The sequence below is a fragment of the Pinus tabuliformis genome, chromosome 2_1, assembly GCF_031772625.1.
Source record: "Pinus tabuliformis cultivar Carrire ecotype Pingquan chromosome 2_1, CPIR1, whole genome shotgun sequence".
Taxonomy (NCBI): Eukaryota; Viridiplantae; Streptophyta; class Pinopsida; order Pinales; family Pinaceae; genus Pinus; species Pinus tabuliformis.
This window is the reverse complement of record NC_142299.1, coordinates 956,575,928-956,598,914: the sequence shown is the minus strand read 5'-3', so window position 1 is coordinate 956,598,914 and position 22,987 is coordinate 956,575,928. Positions and strand designations below refer to the sequence as shown.

The window sequence follows — 22,987 nt, the reverse complement described above, 5'->3', positions numbered from 1 at the left end:
TGAAATCCTTGTTGATTTGCATCCATGGCTTTTTCTATGAAAACTGAGAACAAGTTGGAAGGAGCCTCAAGCTTCAGAGCTTGGAAACTTAGGATTGATCTTATTCTTGCAAAGAACAAAGTTTTGGAAATTGTAACAGGGAAAGTTGTAGAAGCAACAAATGTTGCAGGAAAGGAGAAGTTTACGGAGGATGGCATCACTGCGATGAGTCTTATCATGAATTCCATCAAAGATATCTAATTCCCTACATTGCAAAGCTTGATACTTCCAAGAAATTGTACAATGTCCTAACAAATCTATTCACTATCAAGAATGTTGGTCAAGCCACGAGTCTAAAGAATGAACTTCACGATGTGACAGTAACGAATGATGACACCGAACCTTCATATTTCGTAAGGATTTCACAAATAAAGGACCAAATTCAAGCAATTGGAGAAATTGTTTCTGATCAAGAGCTTGTGACTACAGCACTCAATGGCCTACCTAGATCATGGGATGCATTTGCAACAGTATAAGTAGCAGGAAGGAAACTCCCTCGTTTGAAGAATTGTGGGCCTCTTGTGCTCAAGAAGAATCAAGGCTTATATCAAGAGATAGAAAGGAAGAAGCTTCTCAAGCACTTGCAGCTCGCTTCAAGAATAAAGGAAAGAAGAAGTTTGGCTCTCAACACAAGAAGTTAGGAAGAAGATCACCTCCTTCCCAAAGGAAGAAGGACATGTCAAACATTCAATGTTATGGTTGTCAGAAATTTGAACACTTTAAGAGAGATTGTCCTAAAATAACTAATAACAAGAAGAGAAAGGGAAAAAAACATGCTTCCGCAGTCGATGTTGAGGATGAACATCCAAAGAAACCTAAAAGTGATAAATACTTCTTTTATTTTTCTGCTCTAACAAGTTCTATTGCAAATGATGATGATATGTGGCTGGTAGATAGTAGTGCATCAAGACATATGACCAAAGATCAAGGCAATCTCTCTAGCATGATGGAAAAGAGGTTGTCCCAAAGGGTAGACTTGGAGACAACCACATATATGCAATCAAAGGAGTTGGAAAGGCATCCACGGAGCCGGAATCTGGTAACAATGTGCATCACATCAATGTTCTATATGTACCAGGTTTGAAAAGGAATCTAGTCTCTATTTCATGTTTAGAAGATAAAGGAAATAGAGTAGTTTTTGTGGATGGCAAAGTACAATGGTCAAAGGGATCTAGTATAAATGATGCTAGGGTTATTGGGATTCCTGAAGGAAGATTGTATAGGATCGTGAGTCAACCAACTCAATCCCTAGTAAATGAAATCGATCCAAGTGAGATATGGTATAGAACAAATGATCACCTTCATTATAGAGCATTACCTTAATTGAATCAAATAGTTTCAGGCGTCCCTGAATTGCAGATAAATCATGAAGGTGTATGTAAAGGTTTTGCTCTTGGGAAGAACATCAAGAAACCATTTCCAAGCAATGACAATAGACCTAAAGAGTCTTGGATTTAATCGACTCTAATGTATGTGGTCTGATGTCTGTAAGATCGCTTGGAGGTTAATTGTACTATGTGACATTTATTGATGACTTCTCTCCTAAGACATGGATCTACCTCATGAAGACCAATGATGAAGCTTTTATGAGGTTTCGGGAATTTAAAGCTGAAGTGGGGAACTTAACAAGTAAAATGATCAAGATTTTGAGATTTGTCAATGGAGGAGAATACACCTCGAAAGAACTTGTTTCTTTCTGTAAGAAGTTGGGATTAGGAGGGAGCTAATTGTCGCCTATAATCCACAACATAATGGGTGTAGCAGAACAAAATAATGAGTCCATTGAAGAATCTGTCAAGGCCGTGATGCATGATTAGGATTTGTTAATGTTCTTATGGGGAGAAGCATCATTGGCAGTTGTATATATTCAAAATCGAAGTCCTCATCAAATTCTGGAAGACACGACTTCTGAAAAAGAGTTCTCTAGACAAAAGCCAGAGGTTGGACATATGAGAATCTTTGGCTGCCTTTTCTACATTCATGTTCTTAGGTATAAAAGGAACAAACCTGAACCTTCAAGAAATAAAGGCATATTTGCTAGTTACCATGAATCATCAAAGGACTATAGAGTCTATGTTTCAGAGAAGTGACAAATTAAGGTCAGTCAAGATGTTACTTTCAATGAGAAAGTTGCATATTGGAAATATAAGTCTCCATGGATTCCTATAAAGAAGTAAAGCAAGAGGCTTCAAAGGAAGAGCATTCGAGTTTTATAGAAAGTCTTGAAAACCCAGAAAGTCCTTCTAAACCAATAGAACCGATTGTTGTCCCAGAAATCAGAAAAAGACCAACATGGCTTAGATCTACATTGGAAAAAGTAGAAGGACGTGCAACTCCTAATGGCACATCCAGAGAAGTGAAAATACATAAAAGGTTTTCTAGCTATGCAGCTCTCATGACTAACCTTATTGATGCAAAGCCTTCCACTCATGAAGAAGCAGCCACCCAGCAAGTATGGAAGGAAGCTATGAATGAAAAATACCAATCTATCACGAAGAATGATGTTTGGGATATTGTGCCAAGGCTGGAAGGGAAGTCAATTGTGACTTCCAAGTGGATATACAAGATCAAGCATGCTCAGATGGAAATACTAACAAGTTCAAGGCACAATTCATGGCTAGAGGATTCTCCGAGAAAAGGGAGAATATTATTACGAGACCTTTGCTCCAGTTGCCAGGCCTAGCTCCATTAGATCCATTATTTCTCTTGCTGCTTCATTTGGATGGAACTTACATCAGATGGATGTGAAGACAGCATTCCTCAATAGTGTGATTGATGAAGAGGTGTACATAGAGCAGCCTCAAGACTTTGAGGTGCATGGAAAGGAATCTCATGTTTGCGGGTTAAGAAAAGGCCTTCTATGGATGCTTGGTTGCTCATATTGATAGCTATCTGACAAGATTGGGATTTACCAAGAGCTATGTGAATCCAAACCCTTATTTTAAGGTTGTGAATAATGCAATTGTGATTCTATTACTATATGTTGATGATTTGTTTTTGACAGGCACTGACTCTCTTATTATTTAGTGCAAGAAGTAGTTGGCTTCTGAATTTGATATGAAGGGTCTTGGTTTGATGCATTACTACTTGGAACTGGAAGTACAACGAAAACCCAATGAAGTCTTCATCGGTCAAGGGAAGTACGCTATTGAGATCCTTCAAAAATTTGGCATGGTGGATTGTAAATCCGTGGCTACTCCCATGGTGACTAACTTGAAGAAGTTAAAAGGCTCTTAATCAAATTTGGTAGATCCCGCTATGTACCAATTGGCAGCAATTGACTAGCCCGTTGATGTATTTGGTTAACACCTTTTCTTTTTTGTTAACATGTTGAGCCAAGACATGAGCATTGGATTGCAACAAAGCACATCATGAGATATCTATGTGAAACTATGAACTATGGCTTGAAATATGTTGCAAACAAGGATGTACAGCTTTAGGGATATACAGATGTTGATTGGGCATGAAGATCTGATGATAGGACGAGCACTTCAAGGGTATGCTTCAGTTTGAGCTCCATTGTGATATCTTGGATGAGAAGTATAGATTTGTCACACTCAGCACTGCAGAAGCAAAATTTATTGCAAAAAATGAAGCGTATACAAAAATAGTGTGGCTGCAAAAGTTGTTTACAGGATTGTCCAACCAAGAGTAGGAATCAACAATGATATACTGCAATAAGTAATGATGTTTGAAGCTTTCAGAGAATCCTTTGTTCCGTGACAGGTCGAAGCATATTGAGACCAAGTACCACTACATTCGTGATATGGTACAGAGGGGGGCAATAACGCTCGAGTACATCTCCATCGATTAGTAGACAGATGATGTTCTGACAAAGTTGTTGCCCAAAGAGAAATCCATGTACTTTAGAGACAAGCTGGGGTTTGTGGAGATTACCCCTCTCATTGGGAGGGAGTGTTGGTTTGATACCAGCATGGATGGACATTCTCCCAATGGGGAGAATGGTCCAAGAGGCCTAAAGTGCTCACCAAAGTAGGGCTAAGTGAGTGCCTCTCGGAGCAGACCCGATTACTCCCCAGGAAGGTTTGGGTAAAGTTTGCCCCTGATTACACACCAGGAAAGGGTGTAGTGAGGTCTGTCGGTATTTGGACCTGGTCGCACACCCAGAAGGGTGTAGTGAGGTCCTGGATCCAATCACACACTAGGGAAGAGTGTAGTGAGGTCCTTCAGCATCTAGACCAAATCACACACAAGGGAAGGATCTAGTGAGATCTTTTCAGCATCTATACCCAATCATTAACCAAGGAAGGTTTGAGTGAGGCCCTGGCCCAAAGTGCTCACCAAGCAGGATGAGTGAGTGCTTGCTAGTTGAGATCTCAACATTTTGCCCTAGTGAGAGGCCTTGGGTTTTGAGGACCGATCTTCATAATGTATATTTGGCCACTTGACGTATTTGTATTGATTATTGTAAAGCAAATTTTAACTGCTAAAGTCAAAGAAAAATATATTTTGAGACAAAGTCCCATTGCGGCTTTTAAAAGAAAATTTGAATTTTTGAATTTGAAATGTTTGGCTCCAAAGTTGTCCAGTCGGTGTCCCTCCAAGTCAATTCGAACCAGGGCAAAGGACACACCCATTCGACCCCGCAAATCACTATATAAACGCAGCTCAATCTCATTCTCTTGGCACCAATCCGCACTGTCTTGTGACGACAGTTTCTAGGCATCCTATCAAAGTTCAAGAAGGACAAGCAGGATGAAAAAGAAGACAAATTAGCTATCTCTTTCACTCTCTCAAGCTTCCACGTGTGGATAGTCTCTTCTTCTTCTAGTTTGCACTTTTTCTGGGCAGTTCTGTTGCAGGGGGCCGAAATTTTGGGCAGTTGCAGGGGCTGAAATTTTGGGTTAACTGGAAACTGCAAGAGGGTCGAAGTTCAGTGTCAGATTAAGCATATCGAAATTTTGGATCTGATTGGGGGCCTTGACTTGGAGGGGTTAACTAGATTTGACCACAAGTTTAGGTGTGTCTCTTGTTGAACAGAAGAATTTCTCTATCGAAAAGGTTGTTGCGTTTTTCCCCTTGGTGGGTTTTCCCAGGGTAAATCTTGTCTTATATTTGTGCATTGTGATCTCTACTATTCTATTGTTCTCGTATGGTTGAATTTCTAAAATATAATTGTTGAATGATATATTGGAATAATTTAATACAAAGATAACAAAAACCAAAGAAATAAACCAACAAAAAAAAAATCAACATCAAAACTAATTATCAGTATTTCATAAATATATTGCTAGTCTATATTGCACTTGGAAAACCAACAGGACAGAGATAAAATGCAATGAAAATAATAGCTCCATGAAAATGGTAATAATACCAAACACTCGAGAAGATTAAAAAGTTAAAAATAGTGCATCTCTAAATTGCGAAAAATCCCTGCTCCATGTGTTTCCACTATCGAAACTACACATAACGTGTTTCAAAATGCCTAGTAACATTTGACTATGGCATAGTTTTACATGTATATTCTACATCTTCTACAAGAAATGCATGCCCCCCTCCATTTTTGTTGCCAAAACAACTCGTAATGTGTTTTAAATGCCCCAAAAGAGCCCAAAACAGTTCACATGGCACAGCCTATAATGTGCTTTATAATACTCCAAAACATCTTGAAAATGATGACCTACATTTTAGGCCCATCAACCCACTTAAACATTTGACAAAAACCTCAAAAATCACACATAAAATATGTCCTTTTACAAAATGTCATCGTCTTCTAACCTTAAGGTTAATGTTGGCACATACCTTTCTTTACATTCTACTTTCATTAACTTAGGCTTTAACATTAAAATTGAGATCAGAAACCCCATTTCAAATTACTGATGATTGAATCAGAGCCATCAAACTTCACACAGAAAAGATATAAATTGACGCATTTTTAGTTCTCAACACATATTTTGTCTGGCATTTTAGAGTATATTATAGATACGAGCCTGTTACCCCTTTCTTCTTTCATCGCTTACCTATGAGTTTGCTGACTCTAAAAGAATGCAACCTAAAAGGGCAATACGCCACTCAATACCAAACAAACAAAACCTATGCGTTGCCCAATGGTGCATGTGCTAATTGATTTAAAACATCAAATGGCAACACTAATCAAATCCATCCTCCAGAAAGAAAACTTCAAACCCTTGGACTTGGTTAACTCCAACTAAACCAAATGAGTTATGTACTATTTTCATAACATAACAATCTGAACATTGGACCACAGGACCAGGCCAGGAGTCAGGTGATACAATCAGGTTAGATCAGTGACAAAAAGATAGGTTATCAAAGCACCATTAAATAAAGGTTAAAAGTTTGATTAAACACAAGTAAAAATGATGTGAAAATTTTTCTTTAATTTTTCCATGTCAATCCAGTGATGAAAGTCCTTGCACCACCACCAAAGGAAAAAATTGTGCTTACCTGGGGCAGAAAACAGAAACCCTGCAGCCTTTTAAGCACCACATTTTGCTAGAGCAAATTTATATGAAAACCGCCTAAAAGTTTTCACTATTATTAAAGTGCACAATCAATGGAAACATCCAACCATCAGCTTTAAACAAATGAAACTTGAAACACAGAGTAAATACAAATGTCTTACCCATGTTTTGTAGCTGGAACAGGTAGCGTAAGACATGGATGGGGAAGAAAAGTTTTCTATGAACAACCAGCCCTCATTAGATGGGGAATTAGGTGCAGTGCATTCAGAGAAAGTGGAACAAGCATCATTAGCAAGGAAAACAGAAGCTTGGCAGTGAAAGCTTGGTTGAAATAGTTGCAGCCACAAGGCAATATTCTCTATCAACTAAAAATCCATAAAACAATAGGATTGAGAATAAGTAGCTGTAGGCTTATGAAATCCAAATGATTCTATATCAGATGAGTAAATTTACTGATTCCACTTGCAACTAAATCAGGGTGGCTTAATGAGATCTAGAAGGGCAACAAGCTCCTCAAACCACAAAGTCTGCACTATCAGAAACCAGAACAAGAGTCCCAGATGGATTCAACAAACCAAAATTGTGTGTGATGCACATAGGTTTCATATCAGGATAAAAGAGGAAACTTGGGGCCCTGAGGGTCTTTCCCATGCACTCAGTTCCAGAGCATTGAATTTCCTATCACGATAGTCATAGTCATAGTCATAGTTTTAAAAACCAGGACTGGGTTTTGAACTGGTCCAACTATAAAACAGTGATTAAAACCAGACCGCACAGGATTCAATGAGCCGGTCTTTGAAATTATACATAAAAAGATTTTTTAATGAAAAAAAAAAAAAAAAGATTTGAAACCATGATTCCCAACCATTAGAGACAGAATATGCAAGATTTTCTCATCTATATACGATGTAAAGTGAATATATCAAAATGGCACCGGGTGCAATACATATCATCAACAAAATACATAATCAATGAGGCTCTAAATGGCCTCTAGAGTCCAAAAACAATGCTACAAGCTACTGGGCCACTGGCCTACTACAAATCACTGATCAACATGATCACTCATCAAACTCATCACTAATTCACCACTACTAGAAATGGGATCATCAACAAGAACTACATAAACATCATCTGGCTCAAAGTCTTCAGAGTCAGATTCCTCGACCTTATAATATGGTAGAAATTGAAAAAGTTTAACATGCCTAACCAATGATTTTGGTTTGAGTGAAGGGTTCATCTCCTCAACCTTATAATATGGTAGAAAAAGCTTAACATGCCTAACCAATTATTTTGGTTTGAGTGAAGGGTACATTTTTGTTAAGGCCATGGCAGAGGAGTTCAACAATCAATACCACCAACATCAAGGTACATAAAGGGCTTCATGCTCTTGATTAAATTCCAATCCCATACCCTCATACATGATAGAATTCAATGAAAATGTTGCAATCCTACCAATCCTAAAATCCTGAAAACTGTTAAGTCTACTGAATTTTGAGTGGGATATGAAATTCTACTTTCTCATATGAAGTCCAATAAGGTTGGAACCACTCTCAAATATCCTGAAACAATTAATGGTAATGTTAGAAATTTAGGTAAAAGGTTTTCCTTCAAGAAATTAACATTACCATCCATTGCCAGCATTGCTAGGGTTGAGATAGGGCTTTTGTTTAGGTTTAAGGTTTAGAAGTAAAGGGTTGGTTTTATAGCCAAGGGGGGCTGTTTTGGTATGGAAACAGCTCCTAGTTTCCTCCAAACCCACCTGCAAAACCACCACCGTCGATACCAGACTCCCCCCACACGTGAGATCTGACAGCCCTGGTTTGGAGTGGCACCAGCCAGTTAGGGCCAGATGGTACCGGTTAGGTACCAAACTCATAGCAACCAGTCCCCAAACCAGATTTTTCTAGCAGGTCATTGGTTGAAGGTGGTTGACCAGCCGGTTTGACTGGTCACCAGTTTAAACTGGCCAGTTTTTAAAACTATGGTCATAGTTGTACCTAGATCATAGAGATCAGTTTTGTTTCTTGCTTTGATAGATCATAGGAGTTGCCCTTTGCACTGCCACGTTGTATCACTACTTACAAAATGAGCAGTCCCATTGACCTACTTTTGGTCATTTGTTAGATACTAATAAACTAACCTTATATTATCATATATTTTCTATATTATTAGAAAGAAGGTGGGCCAATTATTAATTTGCCTGCTGCTACAAAGGATTGATAATTAATAGAAGAGAGGAAAACTTAAAAATCTACCCATCTTGAGGCAAATCCCCTGTAATGAAGATGACACAAATTTTGTACAGTAAGAAACTGCAAAATAAGTCTTGAACTGATTTGATCAAGTTTACCGGCTGTCATGAAAAATTTTCAGTTCTTTAGAAAATAACATAGCTTCCTGACATATGTCGCTTTACCTTTGTGGAAGCTCGCGCAATAGCCTGAACCACTGTTTCTTTACTAAGAAAATTGACGGCATCTTCCATCGTCTGTAATGACACAAAGGAACAGTTAATTCTAAAATCTATGTTATCATACAAAAATGTGTCATACAGCAATATCAACAATTTCTTTGTGAAAAATCCTATGATTTGCAGCTAAAAGGAAAAAGTCTATGGTCATTGTCAAACTTCATCTGTCAAATAAGGAATCAAGTAATAAGATCACCTTCAGTGTTAAGCATGGGCGTGAGACAGCAAATCCAAATGCCACAACTAATGTTATGGCAGAAACAGCAGCTCCTGCAAATGGTGGGTATATTTCCAGGCTTGCAACCACACCCCAGCCCATCGTTGCTAATGCAATTCCAAAAAGCTCAATTAAAGAAGAACTGAAAAGTAACAACCAAAAGAAAACAAATCATCACCTGAGTTAGAGAGCATCGGAATGTTACAGTTAATAGAGGCAATAAGGCAAGCATTGAGAAATAAAAAGTAAAAAGAAAGATCTGACACTAATTAACTTTAAACACAAAATGCATGCACGATTAGGAGATTCAGTATACAGTGTAAACAAAGCCCATCAGACCAACCTGACATTCTTCGCAGAATCTGCATGTGCATCATAAACATATACAGGCAACACCCTAGGGGAATAGACTACCACAGGAGGTGACAAAAGAACCTGTAATCAAACGATGTATACAATAAATATTAAACGTGCATAAAAATCCAAAAAGCCATATTTTGTTGGAATGAAAATCAAAATGAATCTCATCAGCATACTTCATGGGATATTTCAGAAGAACACTGTAAAATATACCCTTTAATAAATGCTTTGATTTTGTAAAGGGTAAGAAAATTTAAAGAGGAAATGCCAAATAGAACTCACAGTCAATGCACGACCAGCAAGAAGAAACAGAACTGAAAAATACCCAACAGATGCACCAACGAATGGCTGACCTGCAGAACAGACAAAAATGCTCAAGTCAGTTGGCAAGAAAGAATGTTGAATATCCAGTGCCTTTCAACAACTAGAGTGCTTGTGCTCCAAGGAAAATCACAAGCTGTCATAACGGAAGTGTAAAAACCTTGGCATATGTTACTAACGTACAAAGATCAACTCAAATATTATTTAGCACTGATCTTACAAAATGATTTTATTTTCTATCTATTTATTAATTTTAAAGAAAAACTAGTGATTCCTTCAGTAAAATAATTTGATCCCATAGCAATTTTAGAAAAATATTAATTTTGAATTGGAAAATCTCTTTCCAAAACATTGATAAACTCTCTTTCAGAAATATAGAAAAGTTAACTAAGCAGTGAATATTAACCAATGTTTTAAAACTCCAACTCCGACTCCGACTCGGCCGAGGATCGACTCCGACTCGGTATCGACTCGGCCGGCTCGATTTCAATGACTTGGTCGTTGTAAAAAATACATTAAATATTTTTTTTGTAAAAAAACATAACTTTAAAGATTTTAAACATAATTTTAAAGATTTTCATTCATGTTTCCAAACACACAGCATTATAATATAGATGGAAGACAACATATGATCAAAGTAGGCTCATGATTATATCCATTAAATCAAAATGGCACCCAATGCACTATCCAATGGCAATACATAGTCATACTGATACATGATCAAAGATTCAAAACACAAAACACATAACCAAGGAGGCTAGAAATGGCCTCTACAACAAAAGTAAACTGTCACCAGACTCCAGTACTACTGGCTAGTAGCTACTGCCAGAGGAGCCAAGATCATGTCGATCAATCTCTAGATCATCATCACAGTCAGACAAGGGGCCTCATGGCTCCTCATCATCATCATCAACTCCAACTGCAATTGTAGAAGTGGTACCACTAGCAGGTTGTGTAGCAGATGCAAGCTGAGATAGAGAAGATATGCGGCTGCGCTTCTATTGTGGCTGAGCAAAGGAACATATGATCAAAGTAGGCTCATGATTATATCCATTAAATCAAAATGGCACCCAATGCATTGTCCAATGGCAATACATATTCATACTGATACATGATCAAAGATTCAAAACAAAAAACACATAACCAGGGAGGCTAGGAATGGCCTCTACAACAAAAGTAAACTGTCACCAGACTCCAGTACTACTGGCTAGTAGCTACTTCCAGAGGAGCCAAGATCATGTCGATCAATCTCTAGATCATCATCATCATCTCCAACTGCAATTGTAGAAGTGGTACCACTAGCAAGTTGGGTAGTAGATGCAAGCTGAGATAGAGAAGATATGCGGTTGCGCTTCTGTTGTGGCTAAGCAAAGGAAGCGCTGCAACTGGAGTCCTTGCTGGCTGTTAGACTGAGGCTGGATCGGGATCTGCATTCAACTGAACATCATGTTCAACTGATCCCTGGACATCTAAATCTAAATCAAGATCCTCATCAGGATCAAACTCTGTTGGATGACTCTCCACTACCCAATCTGATGTTGGATCAATGTCTTCCAACACAATGGGATCTGAATTAGGTCTTTTGTTCAGCAATTGGTTTCGTCTGAGCCGGAGGTTGCATTGGACATAAACGAGATCATTTAATCGTTTTTGATCCAAACGGTTTCTCCTCTTTGTCTGAATCCTCTCAAAGACGGACCAATTGCGCTCACACCCAGTAGCACTGCATGTTTGACTCAAAATACGAATTGCAAACTTCCGCAATTCAAGACAATGGCCACCAAAAGCCTCCCACCATTGTGCTGGAAAAAACATAGGAGTGTAACAAGTTAGCTCAACAAAATTACAAATTATATCCAACTTTCAAATTATAAACGATTTAACAAAAAAAAACTATTAAGAATTTTAAAATTGAAATTTTTGTTTACTTGGCTCATCTGCTTCTCTTGCAATCTTTGCTAGGTTCTTCCCAAAGGTACCCAAGGCATTGTTGAAGGTCATGACTTGTCGGTGTACCTCTAGCTAATCAGACTCCAATGGGATCATGCGATCATCTCTAACCTCCACCCTCAAAACTCCTAACTCCTTAGCTTTATAATGATATCGTGGGTTCAAAAAATAGTCAGTTGCATGTATAGGGCAATGGAGTTGATTGTTCCATCTTTCATCAATGATTGCCCAAATGGGCCCATACTTAGGCACTCTATCCTTGTATGCCCTCTTTATTTGCTCCTTTGCTTGATCCATAGCCTCATAAATGAAGCCCATAACCAACCTTTCCCCATCCACCAACCGCAACACCTTAACCAGTGGCTTAGCAAACTTCACAATCTCTGCTACCTTTCTCCAAAAATTTTCATCATTAACTTTCTTTTTCAATTCTTTGCCTTCCGGTTTGTTAGACCAATTGCTTTGATTCCATTCATCACTGGAAAACATCTTTTGCAAGTTTCTATTTCAGGAAAGCATAGATTGCAATGTCAAAAAATGAGTAGCAAATCTAGTGATGGCAAGCCTAATAATATCCTTGCCCCCCGTGTGTTTCCTCATGAGGCTCAAAATCAATGAATGATTGTAGATAAATTTTGTTATGCGTTTGGCATGATCTACAGTGTTTTTGAACCAATCTATTTTTCCAATATCTTCAAGCATGAGGTCTATGCAATGTGCAACACATGGGGTCCAAAAGATGGTCTTGTGTTTTTCCTCTAACAATTTACCAGCAAGAACATAGTTAGAGGCAATATCTGTGATGACTTGAACAACATTAGCCACCCCCACCTCCTCAACAACCTGATCCAATAGCTGAAACAAAAATTGCCCATCTTTTACCTTATCAGATGCATCAATTGATTTTAAAAACATGGTTCCCCGTGGGCATAAGACAAGAAAGTTTATGATGGTATGGTTTCTTTGATCAGTCCATCCATCTGACATGATGGTACATCTTGATCTTGCCCATGAGTCCTTGAAATCTTTCAAATACTCATTAATGGAGTCAATTTCTTTCTGCAAACGATACCCCCTTAGCTCATGCATAGTAGGGCCTTTGAAGCCTTTTCCAGCAGCATGTATGGCATCAAACATAAGCTCATAATATGGTGAACGGGTAGCATTGAAGAGGATATCAGCATCATACCACCATCTAGCTATGTACTCACAAACAGTCTCCCTCAATTCTTTCTTCCAATGGTCATCTAAAGTGGGCTGCATTTGACTTTTACTAGCTTGAGGACCATGTGCATCTGATGGAGAGGATGGAGTGAAATAACTTTTGATAGTCATATCACCTTTTTTCATTCTACCCTTTCCCTTATCTTGAACAGAACCAAAAGAGGGGGGAACATATCGGAAAGGGTTGGATGCATCAGTATGAGGGATAGAGGAAGAACCCTCAAAATCATAATGGGGGTTGGTAGCCATCATTTTTTGTATCTCCCTCTTCCTCCCAATTTCAGCCTCTGGCTCTCTTTGCCTAGTCTTATCTTCTTTAATCTTCCCAAAGTTGTCTAACAATTGCTTCCTAATCTCCCCAATTTCTGGTGAGGTACATGGAGTAATTTGGCCTCTAATCCCCGCCAAGTGTTGTTTCAACCTATTAATGCCCCCAGGACCTTCCTTAATTTTCCTATGGAAAAATTTGCAATGCATTTCACTATCAACCATTTCAACATATGCCCAAGAAGGAGCTCTCGCTCTAGGTGCCATTTTTTGACTAGGAAATGAAAGCGCACAATCTGAAAATGAAAAAAAAACATTGATTCAATGTTCATTTCTTTCACAAAAAACACTCTCTAGGCTTTCTAGATATGCACCTAAAATTTAATAAGCAAAAACAGATTTGTAGAAGTGAAAAAAAATACCTCCAAGTAAACTGCCTCCTCAAGCTTGCTCCAAGAATCAACTCCTCAATGCTGCTCCAAATGGCTGCCCAAGAAGCTCCTCACTCCAGCTACAATGCTTGCCCAAGACTCCTCACTGTTGCTCCAAAAACAAACTCAAGAATTGCTCACTAACTCTCACTGAAGTTCTCACTCAAATGCATGAGATGGTTGTTAGAGAATGAGAGCATTTTAGTGGGTTAAATAGGGTTTGGGAGAGGGGAATGGACCCCAAATAGCATTTAACTAATTTATAAAACACCTTGGAGTCCCCAACACTCAGCCAGTAGTTAAATAATTTTTAAAAAATATGGAAAAATGCCTTTTTTTGGGGTTACAGGCCGCAGCCATTGACTCGGCCGAGTTATTACGGAACCAACTGGGTTGACCGAGCCAGTCAATAACTCGGCAAATTCAGTCATGACTCGGCCTCCCCTTCCGTTTTTTCTGCCAGGTCACAAAAGAAGGTAATGACTTGGATCAACTCAGCCGTTTCGGATTCGATTCGGTCGTTTTTTAAAACATTGATATTAACACAAGATTCCAAAATTTTCTGTTGTGTTGGCAAATATGCATATCAAAATTGCCATATTGCAAATATTTCTCAAAAATAATCACCATCATATTTGTGGTTGGATGCATAACCAGGTATGTGGACACCCAATCCTTCGGCATACATGCTAGCTTCTTCCAAAATTAATGATACTAAGGCATCTCATTAATAAAACCAGACTCCATTCAGGGCCATCAAAAAGTGGGATATAATAAAATCCACGAAATTAGGAGTTTAGTGTAACGACAATGAAACAAAGGATACAAAGTCACCATGTGCAAGCAAATAAATTATTAAAAAGAGAACAGAAACACCGAGATTGATGGGAATTTGAAGAATAGTAACCACTCACGTGCAGCACAACAACCTATTACCTGCACACATGATGACAATTCAAATTGGAACGAGGTCCTTTTTATACAAATTCATGTCCTCAGTGCTCACACACTAAAGTCCAAGACATAATCATTTGCCTGACCAATTATGACTACCTCACGAGGAGTTGATGATGAGAAATTTAATACTAAGGACTTTATAAGAATAAGCTCCAAATGAACACATAACTAATAAATTAATCCTAAGTCAAACAAATGATAATAATATCACCACAAGTATAAATTTCTATGAAACATAATAGGCTCCACAACAAAATACATTTTCATGACACACTTGAGGCTAATGATATCAAATATTTTCTAGATGGCATCACTGCTACTCCAAATCCATGAGCCTAAGCAATTTGGTCAAGGAGCACATCTAGGGGTGCACTCGCAAAATAATTTGCCAACAAAAATGCGCCATCGATGTGCCCCCTCCCTGTGCTTAACACTTGATGCCAACTCTTGAACATTGTGAGAATCACTCTCTAAAAAGACTCTAAATCTGCTCTAACCTTGCTCTAGTGCCAAATCAATCATCGAGGTCTCATAGTGCTCCTTGTGGCACTCCTGACCTACCCAAAGCACTCCAAGACAACATGAGAGGCGTTGTCCATTTTATGTTTTTTGATAATGTGGGGCCCATGGGAAGGCCCCAAAACATAGAGAAGCCATAATGGAACAAGAAAACAAAGCCCATCTCCAATAAATTCCTCATTTTATGCCATCATTTTATTTTGGCTAGTGTTTTGTCTATTTGGTGCTTCATTTTCATGGTTAACTCCAAATCCACTACCACAATAGCATGGGGACCATGGAGGTTGCAATGGTTCCTAGAAAAAGGAACAATAAATGAATAATAGTCTCTTTTTCACTTGCTCATCTTTCATAGACTTCATGTTATATGGATTAATACTCAAAAATAGACCATAAGCTTATTAGTTTGAAATTTTATTCTCTACAAAGCAAGATTAGTCAAAGTTATGGTCCAAAATGGATTATTAATCTACATAGATAATTGCCCCATTAGTTAACAAACATTGACAATGTTCCAATGAGCCATAAAAGTTTGAAATGAAGTTAGATGAGAAATTTATAACTTCAAGAAATCATATAGGCATGTAATTATATATAACTGCAGCACTTGGTGCTACACTACAAGGTGGTAGTTGTGTTGCACCAATAAGAGATACAACCTCATCGGGTATATTTGTCGAGTGTGTAATGAGACCACGATAAACCCAAGTGGAAGCAACATGGATAACACCAACTCTATAGCCCCATGGGTAATGAGACCACCACATCCCCAACTATAAGCCACATCAACTCTCGTTACTCACACGTGGAGCTAGCCACATAAGGTTATCCAAGAAGATTCTAGGGGGCTAAAAACCCTAGAACGAACCCTAACTCCTTCAATAATTTTTAAAAGAGGACAAAAAGGGGCTTGAAGGGCATTGATGAGACTTCTTATTGTAGATTTATATTCCATTGAAGACCAATTACAAGGGGGCCAAATTCAAGGATCTTCCCCATAGCAAAGCAATACCAAAGGTGTTGATTCCAAAGGAGTATTGTTGCATAGAAGAGTAGGGAGGAGGATTTGTGATTCAAAAGATAGACATCGATATGCTCCATTAACAACTAGTACCAAGCCTCAACGCTAAGAGAGCAATGTTGTATAGAGAGCTATCATGTCTTCCAAAGTTGAGAAATTGTTGCTTTTATAGCTTCATGAGAGCCAAAATATTATAGTATCCATAACTTCAGGATTTAAATGAAAGCATAGTTGTTTGTCGTTGCAATTTTACCAAAATGGATTTCTCCAAGGTAAGATATTGTATCCATGTTTTCAATAAAATTTGATTTACCATAGTTTCATGGACGATTTTCTTGTTTTGAAAGCATATTATCATTATGCCACTACTCTGTTGTAATAAACTTGGAATATAATGTTGCATTAGCCAAAAATGGAAATACATTTAAACTATATATATATATATATATATATATATATATATACAATCCCATCAACCACATGCAAGACACAAAAAGACAAAACACACTATAAGAAAAAATATAACATGGAAGCAACTATGGGAATAAAACCTTTGTCCCTTCCATTTTTTATATTAGATACTTCAAAAATCTATCCATTCAACTAACTCATGGCATTTATAGCTTGGTCACTAAAATATATTCATATCGTAATGCATGTCCACTTGTAAACATGTTGGCACAAACATGTGATATTCTTTCATTTTCCATGGAAAAAACTATTGCCTAGACTAAATCTATCTTTAAAGGCCCACTTTCTAGATTCAATCCATCTATAGAACATTCACATTCCTCGAGCAATAATACTTCATCCATCACTTTTAGACATCCATCTAAACTTTCTATGGGGAGCCCTTAAGTCCAAGGCTTTACTAATTATGATCAATAAGGCGATCTTCTCAATGACTTGTTTCCTATTTAGATTTTCTTCTCAATAAATGCCCTAATAACATTTGAAGTAAAACGCAAAACCTACGTAATGTAAGGATGACGACAAAATCAATAAGAAACGTCCTCCTTGCTATCAAACTTCCTTGTATATCAATGATAATTTATATTCCTCTCTCCTCTAATAACTAATTTGTGATTGAAAGTGTAACGTCCCATATTTATGTATCTTGCTTACACTGCTTATACTACCAAATTTCTTCCCAAAAATTTTACAAGTGTTTTGGACAAACACTTTGCACAATTTATTTATTCAAATATTTGGCATGCAAATTAAAGATAATTTTCTTTGCAATAAAATCAAGTGAGCAATAGCTATAAATTTTCCCAATAAAAATTTCACAGAAAAACCCCAGTCGATTTTATTATACTAATTCTGGAAAATTACATGCAATTTAGTTTATCGAACCTAGTAGTTGCTACAACAATGGTTGGTTCCTGCTAGAATCAATTCAGCCTTCAAAGGAAATTTGACCTCTTCAAAAAATACTCCAACTAAACAAATCTCTCCTCTTGCAATAATTCTGATTCACTTGCAATTCGGCCCTTCTAGAGAATTAATTTGAGCTGCAAAAAAAAAACCCTAGATTGTTGCAATAATGAAATATCTCTATCTCTTGGCTCCCAAAATTTTGACAAAAATTAATCTTTTGTGCTTCAATAACCCAAGTGATTAATCTTGTCCCTTAATAATCTTGGTGAAGAACCCAAGTGATTCTTCCTCTAGATTAGATATGGTGGATGGTTTCACCACCGAAACTAATCTCAACCACTAGGGTTGTCAGTCTCGACTCTCACCACCGAAACTGATTTGTCACGATGGTTTCCCACGCACAACAAGCCACAGAGCTTCAAAGTTCAATTCCCAAAATCTCCAAATCATATCCAAAAGTGAGCTCCAATTCTCTTTTTATAACTTTTTTTCATTGCAATACCATGGGTCATCAAAATACCTTGGGTAGCAAAATATCTCTATCTCTTGGCGGCTCCCAAAATTCTTTCAAAAATTAATCTTTTGTCCTTCAATAACCCAAGTGATTAATCTTTTGTCCTTTAATAATCTTGGTGAAGAACCCAAGTGATTCTTCCTCTAGATTAGCTATGGTGGATAGTTTCACCACCAAAACTAATCTCAACCACTAGGGTGGATAGTCTCGAATCTCACCACCGAAACTGATCTCTCACCATGGTTTCCCACGCACAACAAGCCACAGAGTTGCAAAGTTCAATTCCCAAAATCTCCAAATCATATCCAAAAGTGAGATTCAATTCTCTTTTTATAACTTTTTTTCACTGGAATACCATGGGTTATCAAAATACTTTGGGTAATAAAAATACCATGGGTCACCCTTTTTACCATTTTCTCGCTTAAAAATATAAAGTGACTTTTATGAAGTTTACTTATTTAAGTTCAGTCACTTAATAACACCCTTTTAATTCAATTATTCATTGTCACCTCTAGAGGTGTTCATTCAGAAAGGGGCATTACAGAAAGCTTGGGTCCTAACATGATTATCTCCCCATTTCCCTGACCTGTCATAGGACATTTCATCTTACAATCCCTAAATACCAATTCATGTCTTCACTTTATGCAATGAGATTTCCACCATAACACCTTGCACAATAGTCTTGCAACTACAATGGATGCAACTTGAATCAATCATCTCTAGAAACAAATTAGACCACCTTCATCACAAAGTTCTCTACCATATGTAGTGTGTTCAAGATCAATATCGCCATCTTCCTTGAGGTCTCTATCCATAAAATATGCTTTATTAAAACAACAAGCTTTTGTTCCTCTTCATTCTTAGATTGCATCCTTTTCTCCATGAATACTTGTTTCTTTGCTTGCATCTTAATATAATGCCTTGCAGGTTGCACCTCTTTCCTTTCTATATAACTCTTTAATCGTATTCTAAGCTTCATTTCATCCAACATTTAAAACAACAAGACCTTGGCATTGAACTTTTTTGGACCCTTTCATTTATAATACATAAATTTCAAGCTCCACAAAATTAACATGTTTGTGTTTTAGACAATTATCATTGTTGCAATCACCTAGTCTATGTTGAAGAAAGTGTAACTAGGTTCGGTCTTCATAATGACATGATCTTTGTAAATGATGTAATAAAAGAGAATAAATTTATTTTGTATAACTTGTTGCATGGGTTTCATGAGCAAGAAGTGTCATTAGGTCAAAGACTTCTTCTTGATGTCTTTAGGATTTATTAATATGTCAAAGAGTCATGTCATGTATAAAGAAGCTCTTCATGAGCCTGTGTAATGCACTCTAGTCTACAAAATGTGTAGAAGCCCTCCAAAGACCAAGCACAATCCTCCATCTACAAGCACAAAGAAGTCTACAAGCAAAACGAGAAGGAAATCATCATGTCGACCTTGTTGGAATTTCTAAGTCTGACACCTTAGAAACCCTTCATGCACTTTATTGATTTATTCCTACCTACTTATTCTTGTTAATTAACAAGTTATTTACCATGTAAACACTAAAATAAATACAAGTACATGCTCAACATATTACAGATCATCAACTGAAGGAAATAGAAACAAGCACACAAGTAACACCGTTGTTTTCAGACTAATGTCCCCGGAAAATCCCAATGCAAGAAAATCAGTGCAGTTATCTGAGTGTTTGATTTATTAAGCAGTTTCAAAATACAATCTGGGTGCCAAATCCGACATACCCAACAGAGAAAACTCTCAACAGTAGTACCTCTCCTTCAGAGACAGATGCTCTGGTTGAAACCATGGATAAACACTTTGGCAGCTCCTCAGCTCCACTCTGCCCCACAAAAAACCCCAACGTCAGCCTATTCTGCTCTTTGCATCAGCTTTCCTGGCAAAAAAGCAGTTTCAACAGTTCCGGTTGTTCCTGGCAATTCCGGCTTCTGCCCTCTGTGTGAACGTTCCCGGCAGTTCCGACAGTTCCGGTTGTTCCAAGAAGTTCCGGCTTCTACCCTTTGCGTCAGCTTTCCCAGTTGTTCCAGCAATTCCCACTATTCCCGGCAGTTCCGACTTCTGCCCTCTGCATCAGCTTTTCCTGCTGTTCCGTATTTCCCGATTGTTCCCGACAGTTCCGGCTTCTACCCTCTGCGTTAGCTTTCCCGACAATTCCGACTTCTGCCCTCTGCGTTAGCTTTCCCAGCAATTCCGGCTTATACCCTACGCGTCAACTTTCTAGGCTACTGCACTGATCCTCCCGGCACTATCCCTACCTCTCTACTTCTATATTCACTGCCCCTCAGCTGCAATTCCAATCTCTCTCAACTTTATCAGCAAACCCAGCCCCAGAAAGTTGAAATCTTGATCTCTTGGTGTGTTCTCCAAGTGACCCTCAAGCCTCGTCTTATACTTTTCTTGTTGACAAATCAACGGCCGAGATTAAGTCCCTAATCAACGGCTAATATTAGATCTGGCTGGATCCATGACTTTTGGACCATTCTAACACAGTTTTATATTAATTCACATTAATATTTTATTTTCCCTAAGTTTAGACTTAGGGACTCCATTAAAAATATTAATTATTTTAATATCTCCCAAACTGTTTAGAATATGCCCAAACCATTTATGGGTATTGGAGATCTCATGTGCTTTAGCCTCTCCACCAATTTTCATGGCTAGAGCACATCCGATGCTACCCCAAATCAACAAGCCTCAATAATTAAATTAATTAGATAAATTGCAGTCACGTCGGCTCAATAAATAGACGTGTCGTTTCACACCTTCAAGTCAGCTTGCATATATGAACATAACCACTATAAATACCCGTATAGGGTTTGCGCAAATCACAAGTACAGAACTCGCATTTTCTCTCTGAAATTTCGTATGGATATAGGAGCAGATCTGCATTACAGGAAGGCAATTGTTTAAGGGTTTGACTGCACCTCGGATGGGTATAAGGTGCAGGCAGACTAGATCTCAGATGGGTAGAAGGAGCAGAAAGGACAGATCTTGGATGGGTATAGTAGAGGAGCAGAACTCGGATTGTTCTCTGAGATTTCGGATGGGTTAAAGGAGGACACAGTCTTGGTATGAGTTCTGTGCTAGAAACAATCTCGGCATACCTATAAATGGAGGGTTACAGTCTCAGCATAAATAGGATGATAAGGATCTTGGTGTAGGAAGAAGATACTCTGTCTCAGCATCATGAAGACCTCGGTGCAAGAAGAAAAACACAGTCACAGATCTCGGCATAGCAGTGACAACAAGGACTTCGGTGATCCCACACTCTGTCCCAGCATTCATCTTGGACACAGTCATGATCTCAGCATATGTGGAGATCTCACAGTGACACTCTGTCCTGGCTTATATTCTGCAAAATGGTAATCATGATCTTGGCCATGATCGTAATAGGTTCAAGATCAGAACTTTGATGAAAGATCTTGGTACAATTCTCATATATATATCTATATATACACACACACACACACATATCTCGTTGTTATACTGAAGAGGCAGAAAGTGTTATGCGAAGGAGCGGGAATGATCCTGATGAAGGTATAGCGATGGTATAGAAGTAAGGGTCACAGTGATGGCCTCAATGATGCAAGCAATAATGACATCAGTAATGATGACTTCAGTGTAACAGCAGTGATGGTGATGATCTAATGATCTCAGCAATGACGCAAAGAGGATTGATGGCTTGGTCTTGGAGTGGCAGAATAGGTCAAGGGTCATGGTCTTGGTATTCGTCAATTGGAATCTCTATATGAAGAATTTTGTGCGAGTTTTCCTCTCCAAGAGGGAGAGGTTTTGGCCTTGGCAAAAAGCCAAATACTTTATGTTCTTGTCTCTTTTGTTTTTTATAGTAGTTTGATGAAGCAAACACATACTAATAATAATATGAAGATCAAGCTAAGATAAAATTGCAAAAGAAATTCAAAAATTGTTATAATGCTAAAGAAGAATCTCATTAATTTTGATTGCCCTAGATTGTTCAACAATCTACAACACTAACACGACACAGTCTTATTGGGCTTGTGCTCCTTGCAATCTTTGATGTAATAATTCCATTTTTCACAAAGAAACCATTGCTTCAAATAGTACAGTTACATACTTAGCTCTTGTCATGCTTCATAACTAAATCCTAGAAATAGAAAAATGAGGAACTCTTTGTATCAACCATGTGCTAAACATCCCTCAATCTTGCAAGAAATAGCATTTCCCCTTATTTTGTTTTATCTTTTCAATGGCAATCCAAATCGCCACAAAAGATCTTTGCTCAAACCCAATACATGTGGGCTAAGTTGCAGGAAACATTACACCCCCACCTCACCTCCCCTCATATTAGCCGCATTTTGGTACAAAAACGTTGAAATGCGGCTGAAACACGTTTCACTTTTATCAAACACATTTCAGGCACCAAACCCCATGTTTCAATATATGCACATGACATTTCAATGTCCATATGGTACAACATGCTTGTGTCGTGTGTGCGCTAAATGCAAATTATTTAAAATAATAATAATAATTTATGAGTGAGGCTAAGGCCCTACTAATGTTATTTAATTAATGGTAATGTTAAATTCTTAAAAGTGAAAGGATGAAAATGAGAGATAAAAGAGTACTTGAAATTTTAACATTAAGGTTTGGAGCAGGATCTAAAATTTTACTCTCTGCATGAAATCCAATGAGGTTGGAACCACTCTCAAACATCCTGAGTCAATTTTACTTTTAAGAATTTAACATTACCATTAATTGACTCGGGTTGTTTGAGAGTGGTTCCAACCTCAATTGATTTCATCCAGAGAAAGTAAAATTTTAGATCTTGCTCCAAATCCAACAAACTTAACAGTTTTTAGGA

The 22,987-nt window shown here is 37.9% G+C and overlaps 1 protein-coding gene across 1 annotated transcript in view; it reads right to left on the bottom strand.

The window, feature by feature from the left end:
- Positions 1-22,987, bottom strand: part of DEK1 (calpain-type cysteine protease family) — a 90,200-nt gene that overhangs the window by 23,970 nt on the left and 43,243 nt on the right. Inside the window, exons 15-18 of the mRNA XM_089403573.1 lie at positions 9,812-9,882; positions 9,513-9,604; positions 9,149-9,311; positions 8,899-8,970 (exon numbers count right to left, since the gene is read on the bottom strand). Of these exons, the coding sequence (XP_089259699.1) occupies positions 8,899-8,970; positions 9,149-9,311; positions 9,513-9,604; positions 9,812-9,882 (398 nt within the window). The remainder of the gene's footprint in view (positions 1-8,898; positions 8,971-9,148; positions 9,312-9,512; positions 9,605-9,811; positions 9,883-22,987) is intronic.